At 37.2% G+C, this 23,719-nt stretch overlaps 1 protein-coding gene and 1 long non-coding RNA gene across 2 annotated transcripts in view; one reads left to right on the top strand and one right to left on the bottom strand.

Annotated features, from left to right (window-relative positions):
• LOC106879687 (uncharacterized) overlaps positions 1-23,719 on the bottom strand; it is a 91,203-nt gene that overhangs the window by 6,531 nt on the left and 60,953 nt on the right. Inside the window, exon 3 of the mRNA XM_014929364.3 lies at positions 580-723. Coding sequence (XP_014784850.1) covers positions 580-723 — 144 coding nt within the window. The remainder of the gene's footprint in view (positions 1-579; positions 724-23,719) is intronic.
• The window catches only part of LOC128247813 (uncharacterized), a 115,974-nt gene that overhangs the window by 43,300 nt on the left and 48,955 nt on the right, over positions 1-23,719 (top strand). The gene's annotated exons all lie outside the window — the stretch shown is intronic.

Here is a 23,719-nt window from a genome sequence, read left to right as displayed (position 1 = left end):
GAAAAAAAAAAAGCAAGTACTGGGGTCAATTCATTTGACTAAAACTAAAAAACTGAAGATGGTGCTCCAGGAAACAAGTAAAATAAGGCATGTATATGAATATACATATGTATGTATATACGTATGTAGTTTATAGATTAGAGACAGTTATTCGTAGTGCTCAAGAGATTTGAACTTGGGCAGGTAGAGGAGTAAATGCAAGGACAAGCAAGTTAGACAAATCAATAAACAAAAAAAATATGTATGCATATAAAACAGTTCGACTTAGAATATAAATTGATATCAGAAATCAAAGGGGATTGGTAAAAATTTTACGAGGCCAGCTGTTTCTGGGGGCTTGGTGGTTCAAAATAATGGTTGTAACTAGATTCCATCGTTGGATAACACCAGCTTCCTTCTTCAGGAAAGAATTTTACATTTGAGGTGTTGAAAGAATGGAGTTTAAAAATGGAATACGTATGTATGTATGTATGTATAATGAAAAATGCTTAAGAGTAAGACAAGCACACAACACATTTAGGTGGGTGTATGTGTGTACATAAACAGATGACTGAAGGATAGAATATAAGATATACTTACAGCAGAAGTTCATGAGTCCACTGGCAACTCGGTGTAAGCTACAGCTCTTGCAGAAGCAGCAGAGGGAACTGAGTGCTATGATCAGAGCCAAGAGACTGAGGAATGCTCCAAGAGCCATCAATGCTTGAACAGCCTTGAACCAAACTGAAAAGAGAAAGGAAAATATATATATATATTACACAGATTAAAAATGATATCAGCAATTAAAGAGGTTCAGTAAAAGTTTTATGAGACCAACAGCTGTTTCTGGGTGCTTGGTGGTCCAAAATAATTATTGTAACTTGATTCCAGGCACAGGAGTGGCTTACCAACCACATGGTTTTTGGTTGAGTCTCACTGCGTGGCAGCTTGGACAAGTGTCTTTGTTAAAGGGAAGCCCATCGTATATATATATATATATATATATATATGTATGTATGTTTGCTCACCATCGCCTGACAACCAATTTTGGTGTGTTTATGTCCCCTGTAACTTATCAGTTTGGCAAAAGAGACCGACTTACTAAGCTTTAATAAGTTCTGGGGTTGATTTGTTCAAATAAAGGTGGTGCTCCAGCATGGCCACAGTCAAATTTATCGACTCTGAAAAGATGAAAGGCAAAGTCGACCTCGGTGGAATTTGAACTCAGAACATGATGGATGAAATACCACTAAGCATTCCGCCCAGCATACTAACAATTCTGCCAGCTTGCTTTGGCACAAAGCCACCAATTTCAGGGGAGGGGCCAATAATAATAATAATAATGAAATGATATTGTATACAGTGCTTTGGGGCATGAAAACTATTTTCTCAATCAGAATAGACCTGGGGTTCACCACCACCAACAACAACAAAAGAAAAAAAGAAAACACAAGCTAATATTCAGATATAATTCTTTCAGATTGTTTTGTAATCATTTAAGCTAATGACAGGAAACTGATATCAGATCAGTGCTAAAATAAGAAAGAAGTGTGTGTTAGAATGTGAGAACAGAAGGCAGAGAGAAAGAGAGAATAAATAATAATAATAATAAAAGGTGGTTGAATACCTCTTCAACAGTTTGGAATATAAACAAATAAATACCACAACCAAGGGGGTATGACGATGGTGGGGGCAGGATATGACAGCCACTAAACTCATTGCAACAATATCTTGCCAAATGCAAACATCCATCAAATATAGTTTCATAATAGCAACAGTTTGCCTCCCATCATCACCATGGCAACAGTTTGTCTGCCACTATGACATAACAACAGAGATCACACCCATCATTATGAGAATATCTCAGCTATTTCATATTTAAATAGCACAGCCTCGAGGCCCGACTAAAGACTAGTGAGTGGATTTGGTAGATGGAAACTGAAAGAAGCGCATCACACACACACACATACACACCTGGGTGTCTTTTTGCCTGTGTTTGTCCCCCACCATCATTGAGCAATTAGTATTGGTGTATTTACACCCCTGTAAGCTAGCAGTCCAGCAAAAGAGACCAATAAAATAAGTACTAGGATTATAAGCAAAAAGAGTTGTGGGGTCAATACATTTGACTAAAAATGCTTCGAGGCAGTGCCCCAGCATGGCCAAAGGCTAATGACTGAAACAAGTAAGAAAAAAAAAAGATACTGTTTGAATAAAATGGTCGACTAAAACACGCAATCATGACTGACAGATTTAAAAAGAAAAAAAAAAAACTTTCTACAGAGAATAACCATCTAATTACACAGACTTGATAAATTTTAATTTCCAGAGCTTAATGAACAAAAACCATGAGAATATATTTAGAGAGTAAGCTGAAAATCTTGTCTCCTACTACAGCTGCAGTTTACTTATCAAGAAAAATATACATATTTGTACTCCACCCTCCTTATGTATGGACAAAGGCCAACTAAAACAACGCAAAGAATTTAAACGGGAATAAATTCTGCAGAACACCTCTGTGCAGAAAAACATCTTTGTTCAGTGTGACCCAAGATGCATCTTTGATTACCATGAGTCAGTTATTAGAATGCTAGAGAGAATTAATATCATGGAGCATTCTCACAGTGTTCCAAGTTCAAATCTCACTGGGGTCAACTTTTAAGGTTGGGGGGGAAGAGTTCCAATCTTAGGTGCAGGAGTGAGTGTAAAATAAGAAGTTTGCTACCCAACCACATGGTTCAGAGTTCAGTCTCACTGTAGCATTTTAAGCAAGTGTCTTCTACTATGGCCTCGGGGCTGACCAAAGCCTTGTGAATGGATTTGGTAGACAGAAACTGAAAGAAGCCTGTTGTATATATATATATATATATATATATATATATATATCCATGTCTTTGTGTCTGTGTTCGTCCACCGCCACTGTTTGACAACTAGGTGTTGGTTTGCTTGTGTCTCTATAACTCAGTAGTACATACAAAGATTCACCATATACATATAATTTCTCCCATCACGAATGACCATGGGATTGCACCTAGTTCCTGTCCGAAACACAAGTCCAGGCAAGGTTGTTTTACGGAAGACCAGGAGTCGCCCATGCATACCAGCCTCCCCTCTCCACGCCACCTATGTTATCCAAGGGAAGAGACAAATGCCGTTACAGCTTGGCACCAGAGACATCGCAGTTCATTCCTATAGCTGAATGAATTTAAGCAATGTGAATAAAGCATCTTGCTGAAGAACACAACAAATAGATTGGTCCAGGAATTGAACTCACTACCTCATGATTGTGATCCCGACACTCTAACCAGTGTCATGCAACTTCATATATATATATATATATATATATATATATATATATATATATCATTTAGCTTCTTTCAGTTTCTGTCCATCAAATCCATTTAAAAAGATTTGTTTGGCTCAAGGCTATAGAAGGTGCCACGTTGTGAAACTGAACCAAGAACCATATGGTTAAGAAGCAAACTTCTTACCACACAGCCACATCTGTGCCTCTAGCTTAATGTGATTATTTGAAAAGAAAATGATGACAGTGATTCGAATGTATGTTATGAGAGTAAAACTGAAAAGCCATGTTCAGTAGGTTGTGTCAAATAGAACCTATGAACACAACCTAGTCAGAAATTGTATCACACATTTTACAAAAAAAAGGGGGGGGGGCAATCTAAAAGCATTGTTGCAGCCTCTTTTTTTTTTTCTTTTAACAAGAATTTTTGTTTTTTTTTTTCTTTTTCATAAAATGAAATAAGTCAATAGTAATTCTGAAAACCACTTTTCACTAACGACTTTATGGTTGTCAAGAGAAATCAATAATTGCGATTGACAAAAATAATAACATAAAAATAATTCAATCTCAGATGAATGGGCAAGGGGCAGGCGGGAGATTTTAGAAAAATCAATAAATCTGTGAAATACTTACTCGTATCAATTTGAATAAATACTAATGTGACACACAAACTTATATATGTGCAGTGACACCAGCATATGTTAGACACACCCATCTGTGCATGCCCCCACTGCATGCTATGGACTCCCTCCCCTTCCATATGTGGACACCACATGGCTTAGTAGTTAGCATATTTGGTTCACAATCATAGGGTCACGAGTTCAATTCCAGGTGGCATGTGACCTTGAGAAAGATATTTAATATCATGTTGCTCCAATCCAGTCATTGGGTACAAACGAGTAGCAACTGTATTTCAAAGGGCCAATATACGAAGCCCAATATACCCATCATGACTACTCTGTTAAGGGTACACCAGGCATATGAATCACAACCATATGTACGCAACATGGTGATCTCATATCAAGATAAACAGTGCATGACCTTGGAGGTGGGTCCTAGTTAGAATTTTCTTCAGGTCGAGTAACCCATCCCAATCAAAAAAGATCCCTGAATAAGGGTTACCTAAGGATGTTGGACAAAACGTCCACGTTTCCAGAGGTGAATTATCCAAACTCCAAAGAATTCCTTTCAACACATGTCTATGATGCTCCCCCACTACTTCTGCTCGTGATCAGAGATGCACATATCAGCCACCAAGGGACATGCTCAACTGGTTAAGGTCAAACAACTGACAAGCAAATCTGGGGTATTGAGCAGAATATTTGCTGTAGGCCATCTTTTATACCAAGACAAAACAACGTACATGATAACACTTCCAATCAATTAAGATCAGAAGCCATGAAAGCCACTGCCTGGTACTGCACCAGGGCATAGCAAAATTATTATTATTATTATTATTATTATTATTATTGGCAACCTTCAAGACATTATTATTTTGTTTTTAAATTATTATTAATATTATTATTTAGAAGCCTTCAAATTGTTTTGTAATTACCAAATACCTTAATTAACCCTTTCTCTTGAGGGCCAAACTATACCCACTTTTATTCAGTGAACACACTGGATTGTTTGTTGAGAAATGTCTAGTTGCAGACTATATAAAAAAAAAACTCACACAGGGTCACATTGACATAGTACAAAGAAATTATTTGTTTTGTTGCATCGAAAACATACAGTAACCATGTAACGAAGAAAATGAAGAGATCTGAAAACATAAATCAAATCAGATGTAGTTTCTAATTAGTTAACGAGGAAAATATAACAGACTAATATAAATTAATTGGCTTCAATTTTATTAATTTTTGCTTCTTTCTAGCTGTGTCTTGAAGAGAGGACAGTGCCAATGGTCCTCGCAGACCTTTCAAGATCAGTGGACTCAACCATCCAGTTTTTCTGCCCATTATTCCTAGAAATGGACATAGGACCTCATGGAGCGGGTAGACACCTCCTATCAGGAGCAATCGTCATGCTTTCCGATTGGATTTCGTTGTCTGCCTTTCATATCATACTGTCATAAAAAAGGATTGATTCATTTTATGTTACATCCGAAGATGGTGGGGGGGGGGGGGGGGAAGAGAAAGTCATGATTGAAATACCATTGATTGTATTAGATCTACTAAATCAAAGCTGACCTAGAGCTTAAATACCAACAACAACGAAAAATCTAGATTTTCACTAAATATTTTAAAATGCTACATTGTGATAAATAGGAGATAAAACTGGGGAAGCTGACACTTCTGGACACAACAAAACCTACCCAGTCTCTCGAGCAGGAATTAACCAAAACTTTAAATAATAACCCCACCCTTCTAAGCACAAAGTCCAAACTTTTTGAGGAGGTAGGGCCAGTCAATTAGATCGACCCCAGTACGTAACTGGTGCTTAATTTATTGACCCCGAAAGGATGAAAGACAAAGTCGACCTTGGCAGAATTTGAACTCAGAACACAAAGGCAGACAAAATACCACTAAGCATTTCGTCTGGCATGCTAACGTTTCCGCCAGCTCACCACCTTACTTTAAATAATTAATTCGTTTATTGGCCACAAGGGCTTACATAAAATTACATTAAAACGCATACAACATAAAAAACAAAAACAGGACAATACAATGGGTTATACGTTTTTAACAATTAAAAATTAAACAATTTAAAACTCCCAATAGGAGAGGTGCTTTAAGGACCTCGTGGAAAAACTCACAAAAGCTACGGGTGCCTGAACAACTTTAAATAATAATAAAAGAAAGAATTTTTCAGACTATTAATATCTTTAGAGTTAAAACTTTTTTTTTTTCTTTTCACAATCTTTACATCTAATAGGTGTAGGTGTGATTATCAAGCTTTCATCCTAACCACATGGTTCTGGGTTCAGTGCTACTCTGTGGCACTTTGGACAAATCTGTCTCTTTTACTTTAGTCATGGGCAAACCAAAGGAGAGTGGATTTGGTAGATGAAAACTGAAAAAAGTCTGTTGCATAACATTGTCATTTAACATCCGTTTTCCACGCTGGTAAGGGTTGGACAGAAGCTGGCAAGGCCAGGAGCCACACCAAGTTTCATAGTCTGTTTTGGCAGGATTTCTACAGCTGGATGCCCTTCCTAATCCCATCCACTATACAGAGTGTACTGGGTGCTTTTTATATGGCTCCAGCACTGTGTGTGTGTGTTGACATTGTTAAGTAGCTGAAAATGAGTATCACTGCCATACAAGCAGTTCCTTTCAGTTCCAATTATCTGCAAAAGCATGTCTGGCCATGGGGAAATATTACTTTGCTTTTGCAAAGCAGGTGAGGGTTGGTAACAGGAAAGGCATCAGTTCATTGAAAATCTGCTTCAATAAATCTGTCCGACTTAGACAAGCATGGAAAAGCAGACGTTAGAATGATGACGACGATGACGGCTTCTTTCTGACTGGAGATCAAACTGATTAAAATGAAATGTCGAAGTAAATGTTGTAAAGATGTTTATGTAAAAATGTTTATCTCTCAAGATGGAGGTTAACGATCTGAACAATTATAATCTTAATAATAGCCTTTCACACACTTTAGACAATATAAGAAATATATCACTGGTTTCATTTAGAAGCAATTCTCTGACAACCATATTTCTTATGAAATACTCTGTGATTAAATTAATTTTGAAAATAATCAATAAATTCGGAGGAAATTAGTAAATGTAAATGACTAGAAGATGTAAATGAATAACTCGTTGAATATAAAGATGGTGTTTGGAACATAGCTTAAGAGATTATTACATAAAATTATAATGGGAGATTTTGTATTCAAATATGAATATTTTAAAATGGGAAATTTTGTATCACAGAAACAGAGACAGTCTCAGATGAGTTGGTTATCAAAAGAGGTAAATAGCAGAAAAACAAAAAAAAATAAAACAGTATTTTAAATCATCTTTTGTAAAGTGGTTTTACTTTTACTAGGAAATATTGAATTTATAAAATATTATTAGATGGATTATATATTCATATATTTTTTTATTTTCTTGTGAAAAAAAGAAGTCTTTAATTTTCAGGAAATTTAACGATAATATCAATATGTTAGAATATAAGCTAGAGTAATCACATCCTCCAAAGGGCTTTTCGTTCACCAATAAAGTGTGCATTGACGCAGAGTATTCTGTGTTTCCTCACCAAACACTACTACAACAGCCAATGCTCTTCCAGACTAGTTTGCTACTAACTCTCTCTCTCTCTCTCTCTCTCTGTCCAAAGCCATCTGTCTCCCATCATTTTTACTCCGTTTGCTATACTCCTCAGATAACCTCCTGATCTTCCTTTGCAAGACTGCTCCCCCATCACACAAATCAACAAATATTCAAGCTGAACATTAACCTAATCAATAAATGTTATATTTGAGAGAGTAATCTGAATGCGAAAACGTTTAAGGCCCCACATTTCCATGCTTGCATGGGTCAGGTGGAATTTGTTGGGGCAGATTTTCCACAACCAGATGCCCTTCCTGTTGCCAATTCTCACCTGTTTCCAAGTAAAGTGTTACTCCCCTCCCCCCAATGGCCTGACAGATTTTCCACAAAAGACTGGAAATGAACAACACTGCTTGTACACAGGTGGTATTTGTTTACAACCACCACCACATGATGTCAACAACAAAGGTGCGTGTACACACACAAACACACACACAATGGGCATCTTTCAGTGTCTGTCTATTAAACCCACAAGGCTTTGCTAGGCTTGGGTCGAAAGAAAGACACTTGTCCAAGGTACCATGCAGTGGGACTGAACCCGAGACCATACAATTGGGAAGCAAGCTTCTCACTGTTGAAAAGCAAGCCTGCACCTTATATAATATAAACAACACACCTATCCACAAATGTCATTGTCCATTTTTTTTGTTTTCATTAGGGACCCCCCACCCCTGTTCTGTCCCCACCACTTCACATAACATGACATTATATAAGTCATTAATCATCATCTCCACGACTATATTTACTATATAATTGCCCCATTGTCTCCAAACCCCATCTCACATTCACACAGCATTACATCGCACGACATTCCAGCCCTAAATAATATCTAAGTCACCTTATTAAGTCCACTGAAGTTTCCCCACCCATTAAACAACCTAATTGTCTACATATACGATTCAGCCTAATCTGCCCCCACCACTCCTCTCTCTCTCTCCCACACATACCACCCTTATTAAGCTATATCTGTTGAACTGTCCACTCTCCTGAACTGTGTGGTGCAGATATTTTTCTGTATAAAACACACACCCACTGGGTGATATTAAAGACACATAAACATGCGTACCAGCAGATGTCTCGACATTTTCAAGTGGAGTACAGGAAGAGAAATGAAAATAGTAATCACTGGAAGGATTCCAAAGTAATTTAGACTGAAGCAATTAATGTCCTGGTATTTACTGTTTCTACCGATGAGTCACACATCTGTCTTCTGGCAGCCACTACTTAGAAAGGGATGACATCAATAATGGTAATATCCACATGCATATAATGCCAAGTTCCAGAAATCTCAACCAAAATATTTATACAGAAATAGCATCCAAGAAAATAGGTGTTAAATAAAACAAAGAAAAACTACATTTTATCAACAATGAGTGTAGGTTTGTGGCATAATTGTGGTTTGAAGTTTGGTCCTACTTCACAGAACGTTGGCTCAATGTTTTCTGCGATTATCTTGGGTTGTCTGCTGCTATGACCATCACCATTGCTACCACCACGATCCTCATCATCATCAGCTGCCGTTTTCTTCTTCGGATTCAGTTTCTCATGCTTGCTTCAGCCAGATGGAGTTCATTGACACAGATTTTCTACAGCTGGATGCCCTTCCTATCACCAACCCTCGCCTGTTTCCAAACAAGATGATACTTTCCTATTGATGAACATGTTTACACAGAAGACTGGACACAAAGGACACCACTTGTATGACAGGGACACTCGTTTACAGCTATTTAACAAGAGAAAGGAAGACACACACACACATAATGGTTCGTTCTCATTTACCAAATCTCCCAGACCGGGCAGAGTAATTACTGGCATTTCTTCTGACCCTCTATATCTGGGTAAAAAATCCCAAGTTCAAAGTTACTAAGGTTGACTTTGCCTTTCCTCCTTTCCAGTTGTGTACTGGAATTGATGTAATCAACTTCTCCTCCCACCCGCCTCCCCTCAAAATTACTGGCCTTGTGCCAAAATTAGAAAGGATTATTTTTATTATAATTTAAAAGTCTTATTCTGTGAGAAAAAATGAGATAGAAGATAACAGAAGATAAATATCATTGCCAAGGCAGAGCCAACTTGGAATCTATCATCCAACAAGTTTGGATGTAATAAACCAATGGAAATAGCATCATCAGAATGTCAAGTTTGAAGCAACCAACATAACACTACTTGCCACTACAAGACTGCACTGTCAACCAACACCACCCAACTTGTACATCAACTGCAGCAAAAGAATTCAGGAAGGATGCAGACAAGTTGGTCAATAAATCACTCTGCCAGTATCGATTGTCTTGTATTAATGGTCTTCGCACAATATTTTTTCTTTGAAAGCTGAACATTGTTTTTATTTGTTTATATTTCTCATCGTTCATAGATTTAATAATTTCAGTTTGGAAATATAATTCAACCATAATAGACTTTAAAAACTGTAAAGTCTGGCAGCAATACAACACAGCAATTCTGCTATGTAGACCGATTTTGGGAAGAAGACTTTGAATCTCTGGTGTCTTAAGATTTGATTTAGAATGAATTTCATAAAAATTTATTGATCTGTGTTTGCAAGAATTTGCAGAAGTTGCAACAGACTGGAATTAGTTACTAAAACTTTGTAACCTCATATCTGATTTTGCAGTTTATCAAGTTTCATGGTAGCTACCAACCTAAACAAACATATCTAGAATTGCATAAATAATTTTGTAGTTGATCAAAGTGTTAGAACTGCTGAGAGAGAAGCCTTTGTAATTTTAACAATTGATTTGGTTTTTCTATTCAACAGCTTCCGTTCTTTGCTAACACCAAAATGCCACCCACTCCTTACATACACAATGAAATATTCCAGCATATAGAATACAGCACATTTCTTGGCAAAACTGAAATTTGGATACATTGATAGATTATGCCTTTTCGCATATCATTTCCACTGCTAGCACCATATGTGTATATTTGTGTTTTTAGATCAAGTTTTATTTATATATATATATATATATATATATTTTATTTTAATCTTTTGCGTGTTTCAATCATTAGAGTACAGCCACACAAAAGCATCACCTTGAAAAATTTTAGTTGAATGAATCAACCTCAGGACTCATTTTTGTAAGCCTGGTACTTATTCCATCGGTCTCTTTTGCTGGACTGCTAAGTTACAGAGATGTAAACACACCAACATCAGCTGTCAACCGATACATTATACACATATACATAGCTAAGATAAGCTTCTTTCAGTTTCCATCCACCAAATCCACTCTAACAAGGTTTTGGTTGGCCTGAGGCTGTAGAAGACACCTGCCTAAGGTGTCACACAGTGGGAGTGAACCCAAAACCATATGGCTAGGAAGCAAACTTCTTCCCACACAGCCAGGTCTTTAACATTAAGCTGAAGAATTACTCAATACTTTTTAGTAGAGTCCATGTTTATTAAATTTTAGCAGGCAGAGGAATGATAGCGACTTTGAAGTTTTCAGCCTTCTAGTCTTTGCTTTAAACTATATATCAGAAAACTATGAAATATTCTTCCTACATTCCATATGTTTGGAATCAAATTTCCTTAATGATGCTTTTGTCATCAGTATGGTATTAAACAAAGAAATTTTAATGTACCATCTGTGAATTATGAATCATTCAACAGGTTGCAGAATCGATTATTATTCAAAAAAAATTCTAAAAACTGCAAAATTTTTGTTCTTAAAACTTTGCATTAGCACTGTACAAATACAATGTCAAATGGAGCCATTTAAGTTTTTGCAATAATAAAAGAATGATAATAATGATGATGATGATATTTTAATGCAGAGAGCATTAAAAATAACTTAATTATGTTTATTTAACCAACTTCTGTCATACCTGGCATTCAAATTCCATATTAACACAAATAAAACTTTATTGTTTCAGCCAATGCAAATAATACTAAACACTTTCTCAATCTATAAATTTCTAAACCAGTCTATCAAATCAATATTCTTTTCTACTCTAAGCACAAAGCCCAAGACATTTGGGGAGGGAGCCAGTTGATTAGATCGACCCCAATACACAACTGATACTTAATTTATCGACCCCAAAAGGATGAGAGGCAAAGTCGACCTTGACGGAATTTGAACTCAGAACATAAAGACAGAAGAAATACCGCTAAGCACTTTGCCCAGTGTGCCAATGTTTCTACTAGCTCGCCACTTTCTATCAAATTAATATTCTTTTCTACTCTAGGCACAAGGCCTGAAATTTTTGAGAAGGAGGCCAGTCAATTAGATCGACCTCAGTACACAACTGGTACTTAATTTATCAACCCCGAAAGGATGAAAGGCAAAGTCGACCTCGGCAGAATTTGAACTCAGAACATAAAGACAGACGAAATACCGCTAAGCATTTCACCCAGCATGCTAACAATTCTGCCAGCTCGCCACCTTCTATGAAATTAATATTGCATATCTAATGTATTGTACTCCATTAGTTCCTCTCACATCACCAATCAAATCTTTTGCAGTTTCTGCACTGGTTTTTCTCTTCTATAAAGCATTCAACTGATATGAATAATAATTAGTTTGGTGAGGTTAACTTTGAGTGAAGAAACAAGCAACACTTGGTTTGATACTTTTTAATCACCTCTGAAAGGGTTAAAGGCAAAACTAGCTTCACCGGTATTTGAACTCAGAGGACTAAACACTTGGAAGAAACACTGCAAGAACTAGGTTTTTATGTTTACGTGAATAATGGTAACAACAGTGAGCAGTGAAATTTCTCAAAGATTATTTAGACACCTTGAAAAACACTTCCTTTGATGAAAGTATTTTCTAAACAAATGGATGTATAAATAAAAGGAAGAATGAGACGATAGCAAAAATAGGGGTAGCTTCACCTCGCACAATTACATATAAATATGTTTGTTCACATGTTAGCTGAACAGGATTACATTTCCAGAAAAAACAGTTCTGTTCAATTGGCCTTTCGGTTGATTCAAAAGTTTAAAAAAAAAAAACCCTGTTTACCTCACACATGAATAAATATATCAGACTCTATACATTACTAACACATGGTTGTATTGAGCACTTTTAGCTGGGGGGGGGGGGGGGGGATCCTGTTAGAAAATAAACAAACACACAGTTACACATACACATACAATTATCATTTTAAAGTCCACTTTTCTACGCTAGCATTGGTTGGACAGATTTTGCTGAGGCAAATTTCCAGCAGCTGGGTGCCCTTCCTGCTATCAACTCAAATATTTCAAAGCAAGGTAATATTTTCCAATGACCAGACATGTTTTTACAGAATACTGGAAACAAATGACACTGCTTGTATAACAGTGACACTCATTTACAACTATCTTATGATGTCAAGACAAGGAGAAACAAACACACATATACTAGGGGCTTCTTTCAACTTCCGTCTACCAAGCTCAGGGATATAGCAGATGATACTTGCTCAAGGTGCTACACAGTGGGACTGAACCTGACACCATGTCATTGGAAAACAAACCTCTTAACAGCACCTCCATGCCAAGCATGAACGTTTGTAACAAAACTTTACATCAACTGTGTGGCACTGACAGTTGCTTTGACAATGAATTAAATATGAAATAAATGAAAACTAATTAGAAAACCAATTAGCAACAACTCTACAGAAATCTATTTGAAATGTGAACCTACCAAAGTAAAACAAAAAAGATTTTAACTCCAAAGACATGCCCAGTGAGATACCACACAGTTGATGTAAAATCATTAAAATCTAGAGTACCCAAAGAGGTAGTTAGAGGCCTATATATTTTTTGAGGTTTCTTGTAAAATTCAAGGAATTTATGCCTCAACAGTTATGAGGGAGTGCTGAAAAATTCCTGGCTTTGGGTAAAAGAAAATACAAGAGAATCAGAGAATTATGATTTTATTCAACATATTCCCTTCTCAAATTCACATACTTAATGAAACAGCCCTTCGAGGTTTTTTTAAGCCCTGTTAAAGAACCAGTTGTTTCGCAATACTCTTAAAGCCAGAAACTGTCCAGCAACCCCCTTGTATATATATATACCTTCAATTATAATTAACAGTTTGGTACAAGAGCAAATGATTTTTCAACACTATTTGATTTGCAATAAAGTATTGGGATCAAATGTAGATTCTTTGTCAATATAATTAAACAAATGCCTCTTGTTACCATCATAATGAATGATATTCGTTAGAGTTCAATTAATGATTTAATTATCAGATTACATAGTGTGTGTGTGTGTGTGCAACATCATAAATATCCATCAGAGCATGAATCTAATTGAATCTAGCAATAATAATACCACTCACTACATGGATGACGACAACAACAACAAAAGCCTTCAGCTGTTGCACGCTTATGGGCTAGGTTTTACAAACAAATGGCTTTTGTTTGCTTGACGATTTAAAGATAATTACTTGTCAAATAGTTTTATATCCAGATTACACAGTTGTTTTGACAATGAATTAAATATGAAGCAAATAAATGAAAATTAATTAGAAAATCAATTAGCAACAAGTGTGTATAAATCTATCTGAAATATGTATCTATCAAGAGGTAAAAAAAAAATTGGATTTTAGCTCCAATGTTATATCCAGTGAAGGTAAGTGGCCTGGTGTAGCACTCATGACTGCAAAATCATGGTTTCAATTCCCAGGCTAGGCAGTGCAGTGTTGTTGAGCAAAACATCTTCATTCCAGTTGCTCAAGTCCACTCAGCAGTATATGAGTTCCAACAATAGTTGGGAAGTTAACATGTAATAGACCAGTGTCCCATTCAGGGGTGAGTGTTCTAAGCTCTGGCCCTATGAGCCTTAAGCCTCATGATAGAGCTAACCTTTGTATTCCAAGTTCAAATCATACCTTAGCCTGCTTGGGCAGAAGGCTTAACCTCTTTTCCAGTTTAATATTACCACCAGGCACCTTGGATGCCTTTAGCAAAATCTACCCAGTTGCAAGCATTTGGGCTAGGGTTCTAGCTTGAGGAGATCTTCCCTATTCCCACTAGTCTCAGGGACCCAGTAATGGACTATGGGCACTGCCTACCCACCTACCAAAAAAGAAAAAAAAACATAAATTTCATCATCGCTTAACATCCACTCTCCCTTGCTTGCATGGATCAGATGGAATTTGTTGAAGCAGATTTTCTATAGTTAGGTGCTCTTGTTGTTGCCAACCCTCACCTGTTTCCAAGTAAGGAATATTACCCCCATGGCTGGGCAGGTTTTCATGGAACACAGGAAATGAGCCCCCCCCCTGCCACTTATATGACTGATGCTCATCTACAACCATTATGTGATGTCAAGAGAAGTGCCCCCACACAAACTTACACAATGCTGGGCTTCTTTCAGTTTCTGTCTCCTAAATCCACTCACAAAGCTTTGATCAAACCACATCTTTAGTAGAAAACACTTGTCCAAGGTGCTGCAGAGTGGGACTGAACCCAAGACCTCATAGCTGGGAAGGAAGCTTAACCACACAGCCATGTCTATGCCTTAATATGTATTTCATCCCAGTTTCCTATGGAACCCTATCCAACAAATTCAACTTCTTCCACATTTTCCACTGTTCAGGAGACATTTACTTTAGGTCAATATGACTCAGTATATAATTGCTCACCAGTGAAAAGATATTCAGTATTGACATCATTGTACAATTGTAAAATATTTAATCATCAGTGTGTGTGTGTGTGTAAGATAAGAAAAGAATACTTTAGAAATATGTAAGTGAACCGATCCGCCCAATGTGTTTTCTTTGTTTCTTCTTCCTCCACTCTGTTATGTTACACCTTCCCAAAATGCCTCACCAAACACTTGAATGAAGTCTTTCTTCTCAGAATTACTGACTAACCTGGTTGAATTTCACAAATTTTCATTGAAATGTTGACCAATGTAAATATGTTAAAACAAACAAGGCTAACACGAAAATAGATTGAGAGGGACTCCAATGTCCTCACCTATACATAAAAATGTCCTCGCCTATACATAAAATAAATCAAGATTCACAATTACAAAAGCATTTTTCAAATTTCTGAAAACTTGTTCTGCCTTCCTGAGCTAGTTTTCCACCACATTTCTTAAAAATCATGGTGAAGGCCTTGGTCTCAGGACCACTCATGTCTAGAAACTGAGGTTGGGGGTAAGCAAGGGCATGCTCCACATAGAAAATCCAGCTCCAAAAAAAAACCCTTGTGATAGCAAAGGAGAATGGACACCAGTCAAACCAAAGGTTGGGGTGGGCTGCACCTGCGTACCTTGGTTGCTATGGCATTGAGGTAGATCTGGCCACCCCTATTAATGGGGACAAGACCCAGATTTAAAACACTTGATGATGATGATGTCATTAAAGAACGTACATTCTTGTATATTTACCCACTCTTGCATCACTACACTACTTTGACAAATACAGTAAAGTCTCTTTCTGATGAGGCTATAAGACTGAAACAGGTACAGAGTTGCCTCCCATATTGGCTAAAATAAACGTTAGTCATAGACTAATACTATTTCTTTTTAATTAGCTTCTTATTTCTTTGTACATTTAATATGTTAATACTAACTTAACAAGTGTTAACTGATGTTGTCCAAGTTATTAACACTAAAACATAATTAGTCTATGTAAACAGAGTAAGCTTTGTAGCAAAATGGTGTTGTATTAATTGCTGTATTCTAATGACACCATTTTAGTAGTGGAAGTCAATATAAAAGATTTGCTCAGTTACATTCATCCAACAGTAAACAAGAGAAAGGAATGACAACTATTAAATTTACGGATAACGATGAGCAATTATAACAGCTATTTCACTTCTAAAATATTAAACAAGATATAATAATAAAGAGCTTTTTAGTTCACAGCTCAAGTAGAGAAAGCTATGTCATTATTAAAGTTTACAGTATGATACATATCAGAGTTATTTATTCACTTCTAGAGCATTAAACAAGCTATAATAATAATAATAATAATAATAATAACAAGAGCACTCAGAGAGCACAAACCTCTGCCAACGCAACACCAACATCCTCTCAACAATTAACTGGAGAGGATTTTCAAAATGAGAATATCATCGTTTAACGTCCGCTTTCCATGCTAGCATGGGTTGGACGATTTGATTGAGGACTGGCGAGCCAGATGGCTACACCAGGCTCTAATCTGATCAGGCAGAGTTTCTACAGCTGGATGCCCTTCCTAACGCCAACCACTCAGAGTGTAGTGGGTGCTTTTACGTGCCACCGGCACAAGGGCCAGTCTCGCGGTACTGGCAACGGCCACACTCAAGTGGTGTTTTTTTACGTGCCACCTACACAGGAGCCAGTCCAGTGGCACTGGCCACGACCTCGCTCGAATGTTTTTCATGTGCCACCAGTACAAGTGCCAGTAAGGCGACGCTGGTAACGATCATGTTCAAATGGTGCCTTTTACATGCCACTGGCACAGAAGCCATTCAGCTGCTCTGGCAACAATCACGCTCAGATGGTAACTGGAGATGATCTTTAAAATGAGAATATCTGAAATAAGACCCTTCAATGAATATCATGAGACCTTTTGGTTTTCTCTTCTCTTAAATTCTGGGCTTCCTTTAGAAATCCTGTTGTCTTAGATCGATGTATAGAATTATGTATATATGTAAGTATACTGTAAAGTGTTAAAATGTATGTATAATCTCCTAATATAATAATGATCATTGTCTTTTTATATATATATATAAATAGAGCTGGAGTGAGAGGTAAAGGTAGAGGAGATAAATGGCAAAGAGACTATTGTATGAATGAGAAAGGAAGGGGTGATAGATGAATAATGAAGGTAGGAGTGTAAAAGCTGATAAACAGTTTGAAGTGTGTGTATATATGTGTGTGTGTGTGTGCAAGTGAACTATGTGAAACTTTACATATACATGTAAGGTAAAGAAAAGATAAAAAAATAATCTAGAATCCTTGTCCGGTACCAGACCGTTCCCAAAATCTAATCAGTTTGTGCCGGTCATGAGGCCAAACTTGCCTGAAAGTTTCATCCGGATCCATCCAGTTCTTCTTCAAATATCTTGTCCACAGACAAACAAGCACGACTGAAAACAATACCTCTGCCAAAGCGGAGGTAATAATAAGAATCTTTTCTATTATAGGCACAAGGCCTGAAATTTGTGGGGGAGGAGATAGTCAATTACATTCACCCCAGAACACAACTGGTACTTATTTTATCAAGGACGAAAGGCAAAGTCAACCTCTGTGGAATCTGAACTCAGGACAAAATAATAAGCATCTTTTCTACTGTAGGCACAAGGGCTGAAATTTGGGAGAAGAGGACTAATTGATTAAATCAATCCCAGTGTTTCACTGGTACTTATTTCATCAACCCTGAAAGAATAAAAGACAAAGTTGACCTCAGCGGAATTTGAACTCAGAACATAAAGAATAACGAAATGCCACTAAGCATTTTGCCTGGCATACTAACAATTCTGCCACCTCATCACCTTAATAATAATGGTTTCAAATTTTGGCAGAAGGCCAGCAATTTCAGGGGAGGGAATGAGTTGAATACATCAATCCCCAGTGCTCAACTGGTCCTTATTTTACTGACCCTGAAAGGATGAAAGGCAAAGTCAACCTCGGCGGGATTTGAACTCAGAACATGAAACCAGGATGAAATACAGCTAGGCATTTCATCCGGTGTGTTAACAATTCTGCCAGCTCACCACCATAATAATAATAATAATAATAATAATAATCCTTTCTACTATAGGCACCAGGCCTGAAATTTTGGGGGAGGAGGACTAGTCAATTACATTGACCCAAGTACTCCACTGGTACTTAATTTATTGACCCTGAATGGATGAAAGGCTAAGTCGACCTCAGCGGAATTTGAACTCAGAACATAAAGAGCCGTTTATTTTACAGCTCAAATGAGAAAGCTGTGATACCAAAAGCTGTTTGTGTTACTGTTAGAGTTAATATCATTGTTTTAGCACCTCTTTTGCCATCTTGCATGGGTCAGATGGAATTTGTTGAGCAGATTTTCTACAGCCGGTTTCCCATTCTTGTTGCTCACTATTGCCCCACGACCATGCATGCTTCCACAGAATACAGGAAATGAAAGACACCACTCACATGACCGTGACACCTGCTTACAACTACCATGTAATGTTAAGACAAGGAGACAATCACAATCACACAAAGGGCTTCTTTCAATTTTTCTCTATCAAATCCACTCACAACGCTTTGGTCAACCCAGGGCTGGGTTGGGAAACAAACTTTCACCACACAGCCATGCCTGTCCCTACAGCCAAAAGGTGATTATTTCACTGCCAGACTATTAAATAAGCTACAATAATGATCATCACAACAGGTTGTTCCACTGTTAAGAGATGAGAAAGTTATGACAGCCACCAGGATTATGTATTTCACTGCTAGATCTGAACAAGTTTTTGACAACCAACTGTCAGAGCAGTTTCTTTCGTAGTTCATAAAACTGATAAACTGATGAATATCAGAGCCTGGGTTTTTTTTTTTTTTTTCTTTTCTCTCTCAGCTGCATCTAGTTTCTGTATAAACCACAAAGTTCTTTAAAAGTTAGTTTATAACATGAACAGTCAAGTAACTAAATAATAATTACATCAAATGATTGTGTCTAGAAATTCTCCAAGCTAAGCTGAGAGCTATGAACACCTGAAAAGTGCAGTTCTAGACGGTGATTACAGGGATGGTTTATCTGAGATTAATTAAGTTTCAGATGATAACAATATCAGTTAAAATATGGTACAAGACTTATTACCCAGAATGTATAAAATGCACGAGTTTTTAAAACAAAAATTATCCAAGTAAAATTAGTCTGGTAGAACAAATATTATCTCTACAGTGGTTTATCATAATAATTTAAGACAGCTGGGGAAAATATATATATTTGTGTAAGGCGCAGGAGTGGCTGTGTGGTAAGTAGCTTGCTTACCAACCATATGGTTCTGGGTTCATTCCCCTGCGTGTCTTCTACTATAGCCTCGGGCCGACCAAAGCCTTGTGAGTGGATTTGGTAGACAGAAACTGAAAGAAGCCCGTCATATATATGTATATATATGTATGTATGTGTGTGTTTGTCCCCCCAACATCGCTTCACAACCGATGCTGGCGTGTTTACGTCCCCGTAACTTAGCGGTTCGGCAAAAGAGATCGATAGAATAAGTACTAGGCTTCCAAAGAATAAGTCCTGGGGGTCGATTTGCTCGACTAAAAGGCGGTGCTCCAGAATGGCCGCAGTCAAATGACTGAAGCAAGTAATAAAGAGTAAAGAGAGAGAATATTAATTCTGTAATACAACTACTGTATTTTCTGATATACAACTTGAATTTTTCACACCAAAATTTACAGTTTTAAAAATCTTCCAATCTTCCAAGAAAATATTTTGTTATAGGAGGAGAATATTATCTTACTTTAAAACAGGAAAGGCATCCCACTGTAGAAAATCTCTCTGAGCAGATTCCATCTGACTCATGAAAATATGGAAAAGAGGACGAGGATGTTAAACAATGAGGATGAAGGCAAAGGTATTTTAAGTGAGTAGAAAGGAAGAAGCATCTGGAACGCGACGAAGAAGTTAGTAGCAGGGAAGACATCCGACAGCTGAAACCTCGCCAAAGCAGACAGCAAAGCTTGCACAGTCATCTGGCTTGCCTTTACATGTCAAACCATCCAACCCATGCCAGCATGGAAGACAGCCGCTAAATGATAATGATGATGGTGATTAACAATAATCCAGAATTTTAATTAACGATAATTCAGACATTAAATCACATTTTAAGGTAATATCGTTTATCAGCCTTCAAAGAGAGCCGTATTAAAAGGGGCAACAGCAAAGCGTTTGTTTCGTTTGGCACACTTTATTCAAAGTTGGTCAAATGCCACAATATAAACAAATTCTTTTTCCACACCTTTCGTTAAGCCAACAAATTTACTTATTCTTATTAATTCTTTTTATTTATGGTATGAAGAAAATTTCAAAATAATTTTCCTACAAGAAAAATAATTCCTAAGAAGTAAAAAAAAGTGAAATAGTTATAAAATTCCAAAATAGGTTTTCCCAACTTAATCTTGATATAGTTTTAAACTGCTTCAGGCTTATTTCCAATAACAGCTGGGTACAAAGTTTATTATTTCATCTAATCAATCGTTTCTCAACCATTTATGTTAAATGATGATGATGTGTGTGTGTGTGTGTGTCTGTGTTTGTCCCCCATCCATCATTTGACAACCGATGATGGTGTTTTTACGGCCCTGTGAGAGACCAATAGATTAAGTACTAGGCTTAAAAAGAATTAGTTCTGGGGTCAATTTGCTTGAATGAAGGCAGTGCTCCAGCATGGTCACAGTCAAATGACTAAAACAAGTAAAAGAATAAATAGCAAGACATAATGAAGGTGTGTGGCTGAGTAGTTCGGGTATTCAGCTCACAATCATAAGGTCACGAGTTCAGTTCCCAGAGATGCAGTGTGTCCTAGAGCAAGACACTTAATTTCACGTTGCTCCAGTCCACTCAGCTGGCAAAGATGAGTAGTACCTGTATTTCAAAAGGGGCCAGCTTTGTCACATTCCATGTCACGCTGAACTACACTAAGGGTACGCATGTCTGTGGATTACTCAGCCACTTGCATAGTAATTCCACAAGCAGGCTGCGCCGTTGATGGGATCCACTGGAATCCTTGTCATCATAAAAACGGAGCGCCACCTTTCCCAACTTCCATAAGAATGTGAGGGGAAAAAAAAAGATGGTTAGCGAAGGGAGTAGAGGTGTATGTAGGAGTCTAGGACATTTACCCCCACGGACAATAACCTCCCTCCAAGGACAACTACCCCTGACGACAACAGATGATTTAAAACTTCTTAATGTATTAGAGAGGGGGTAATTAACCAAGTGGGGTAATTGTCCTGGGGGTAGTTGTTGCTGGGGGAGGGTAATTGTCCTGATACAGTATGCAGTGAGTAAAGGACAAGAGTGAAAGTGTGGTTGATAAGAAATACCAATATGGCGAAGGGTGAGACGAGAGAGAGAGAGAGAGAGAGAGAGAGAGAGAGAGAAAGAGAGGAGTGGTTCAGGAAAGGGAATAGTTCAGAAAATGGACATTAAATGTTGATGAGGAGAAACTATTTGCCATTAGATTTTAAATTAGAAATAATCAGAACTAGGACAGTCTAGAATGTAACAAGGTCAAAAGTTCACAAATAATGCACTGCGGCACACCAGTCCAATGTTAGGAATACGTCTAGGTGTGGTGCAGATAATTTTAAAATATAATGCAAAGCTTTAGAAAATGTAATCTAAAGCTTGGTTATCTTGAAAAACGAGTTATTGATAATTCTGTTTAACTTTCAAATGATTAATAAATGAAAGAGACCAATACAAACGTGCATATGCGTGAGTCAGAGAGAGAGAGAGAGAGAGAGAGAGAAAGAGATTCCTATTTAATCACAAGTGTACCACAAAATCAAAATGATTGAAAAGCATGTAATAGATTGAGGAAGCCTCTATATGGTTATTTGATTTGAAAGAAATAACAGCCAATATCCTTCAAGTTGCACAGTACACTCATATAGAAAGGAAGGAGACACTGGATAATGTAATCACAGGTATACTGTGCTGGAAAAGAAAAAAAAAAAAAAAGGAACCTGCCTGAAACACCTTTTATCATAGATCTGCTCAATCAGAACATGTTCCATTCTTTGATACAGATCATACACAAATCACAATTTGTATCAAGTATTTGTTTTATACCCTTATAAATTAGGTGCCAGTTTAAATGGACGATCGGCATGAATGGGTTAACACCAACAAAATGCTTAGCAACATTTTCTCTATTTTTACATTCCAATTTGAGATTTTTGCCTTTCATCCTTTTGGGGTTGATAAAATAAGTACCAGTTGAATAATGGGGTGGATGTAATCAACTCACCCAAATTTGCTGGCCTTATGCCAAAACCTGAAATCAGTATTTAACACTCAATCACTTTCAGAGACAGTAACCAACATGATGAAGTTATATCTAGTGAGATTTGAACCTGACAGGTGCCAGTCAACAAATTTGGCAAGTGAGATAGAAACTGAACCAAATTTGATGACTGGCACCCATACCAGTGGAGCAATAACAGCACCATCCGAGCGGGATCACTGCCAGAGCAGTGGTCTCGCTCCTGTGCCGGTGACATGTAAAAAGCACCATTTGAGCGTGATCATTACCAGCATTGTCTTACTGGCACTTGTGCCGGTGGCGTGTGAACAAAACATTGGACCGACTCCTGTGCAGGGGACACGTAAAAAAAACACCATTTGAGCTTGACCATTGCCAGTACAGCCTGACTGGCCCTCATGCTGGTGGCATGTAAAAAGCACCCACTACACTCTCGGAGTGGTTGGCGTTAGGAAGGGCATCCAGCTGTAGAAACTCTGCCAGATGAGATTGGAGTCTGGTGTAGCCATCTGGTTCGCCAGTCCCCAGTCAAATCGTCCAACCCATGCTAGCATGGAAAGCAGACGTTAAATGATGATGATGATGATGTTTAGTTTGATATTTTGTCTTAGCCATCTAACATTCTTATACTCCCAGAATTAAATTTAAAAATTTGATTTTAAATTTGTGTTTTATTTTCTTACACTGAATTTTCAAGTAACAGTCTACCTTGTCTCTGGACATATACCATAACTTTACAACAGTTCAGTTCTCTGTGTTGTGAATATTTTATGTCAATATATAATCCTGTCCCTTTTTTGGTTTTTTTATTTTTTTTATTTCCCCATTGCATTACTATCGGAAATTATTAATTCCATGCTGCAAATGTGATTATATCTTCAACTAATTAAATCAACCGCTGTTAGTTAATGAAGCTAATATCCAAAGAACAGCACAAGTTACAACATTAATTGGATAATTTGCTAAAACATCAAAATAAATTATTTTTTTGACATGGAAATTACGTGAAATAAGTATATATTTCTGTATGGGAATCTTTAGATCAACACATCTTTTATTTTGTGTGTGTGTGTGTGCATGTGAGAGAGAGAGAGAGGGGGGGGGAGATAAAAGATGTTTTGATTTAAAGATTTCTATACAGAAATTATCGAGAATGATCTTTGAAATGTGGAAGAAAATGGTTATATTTAACAGAGGATAATCCATTTTGCAGCTATCGCACCACCCATCAATGAGGTGGTTTC

This window comes from Octopus bimaculoides, chromosome 5 (assembly GCF_046866305.1).
Source record: "Octopus bimaculoides isolate indiv1 chromosome 5, ASM4686630v1, whole genome shotgun sequence".
Lineage (NCBI taxonomy): Eukaryota > Metazoa > Mollusca > Cephalopoda > Octopoda > Octopodidae > Octopus > Octopus bimaculoides.
Note: the sequence above shows the minus strand (reverse complement) of the source record. Positions and strands in the feature narration are given on the sequence as shown.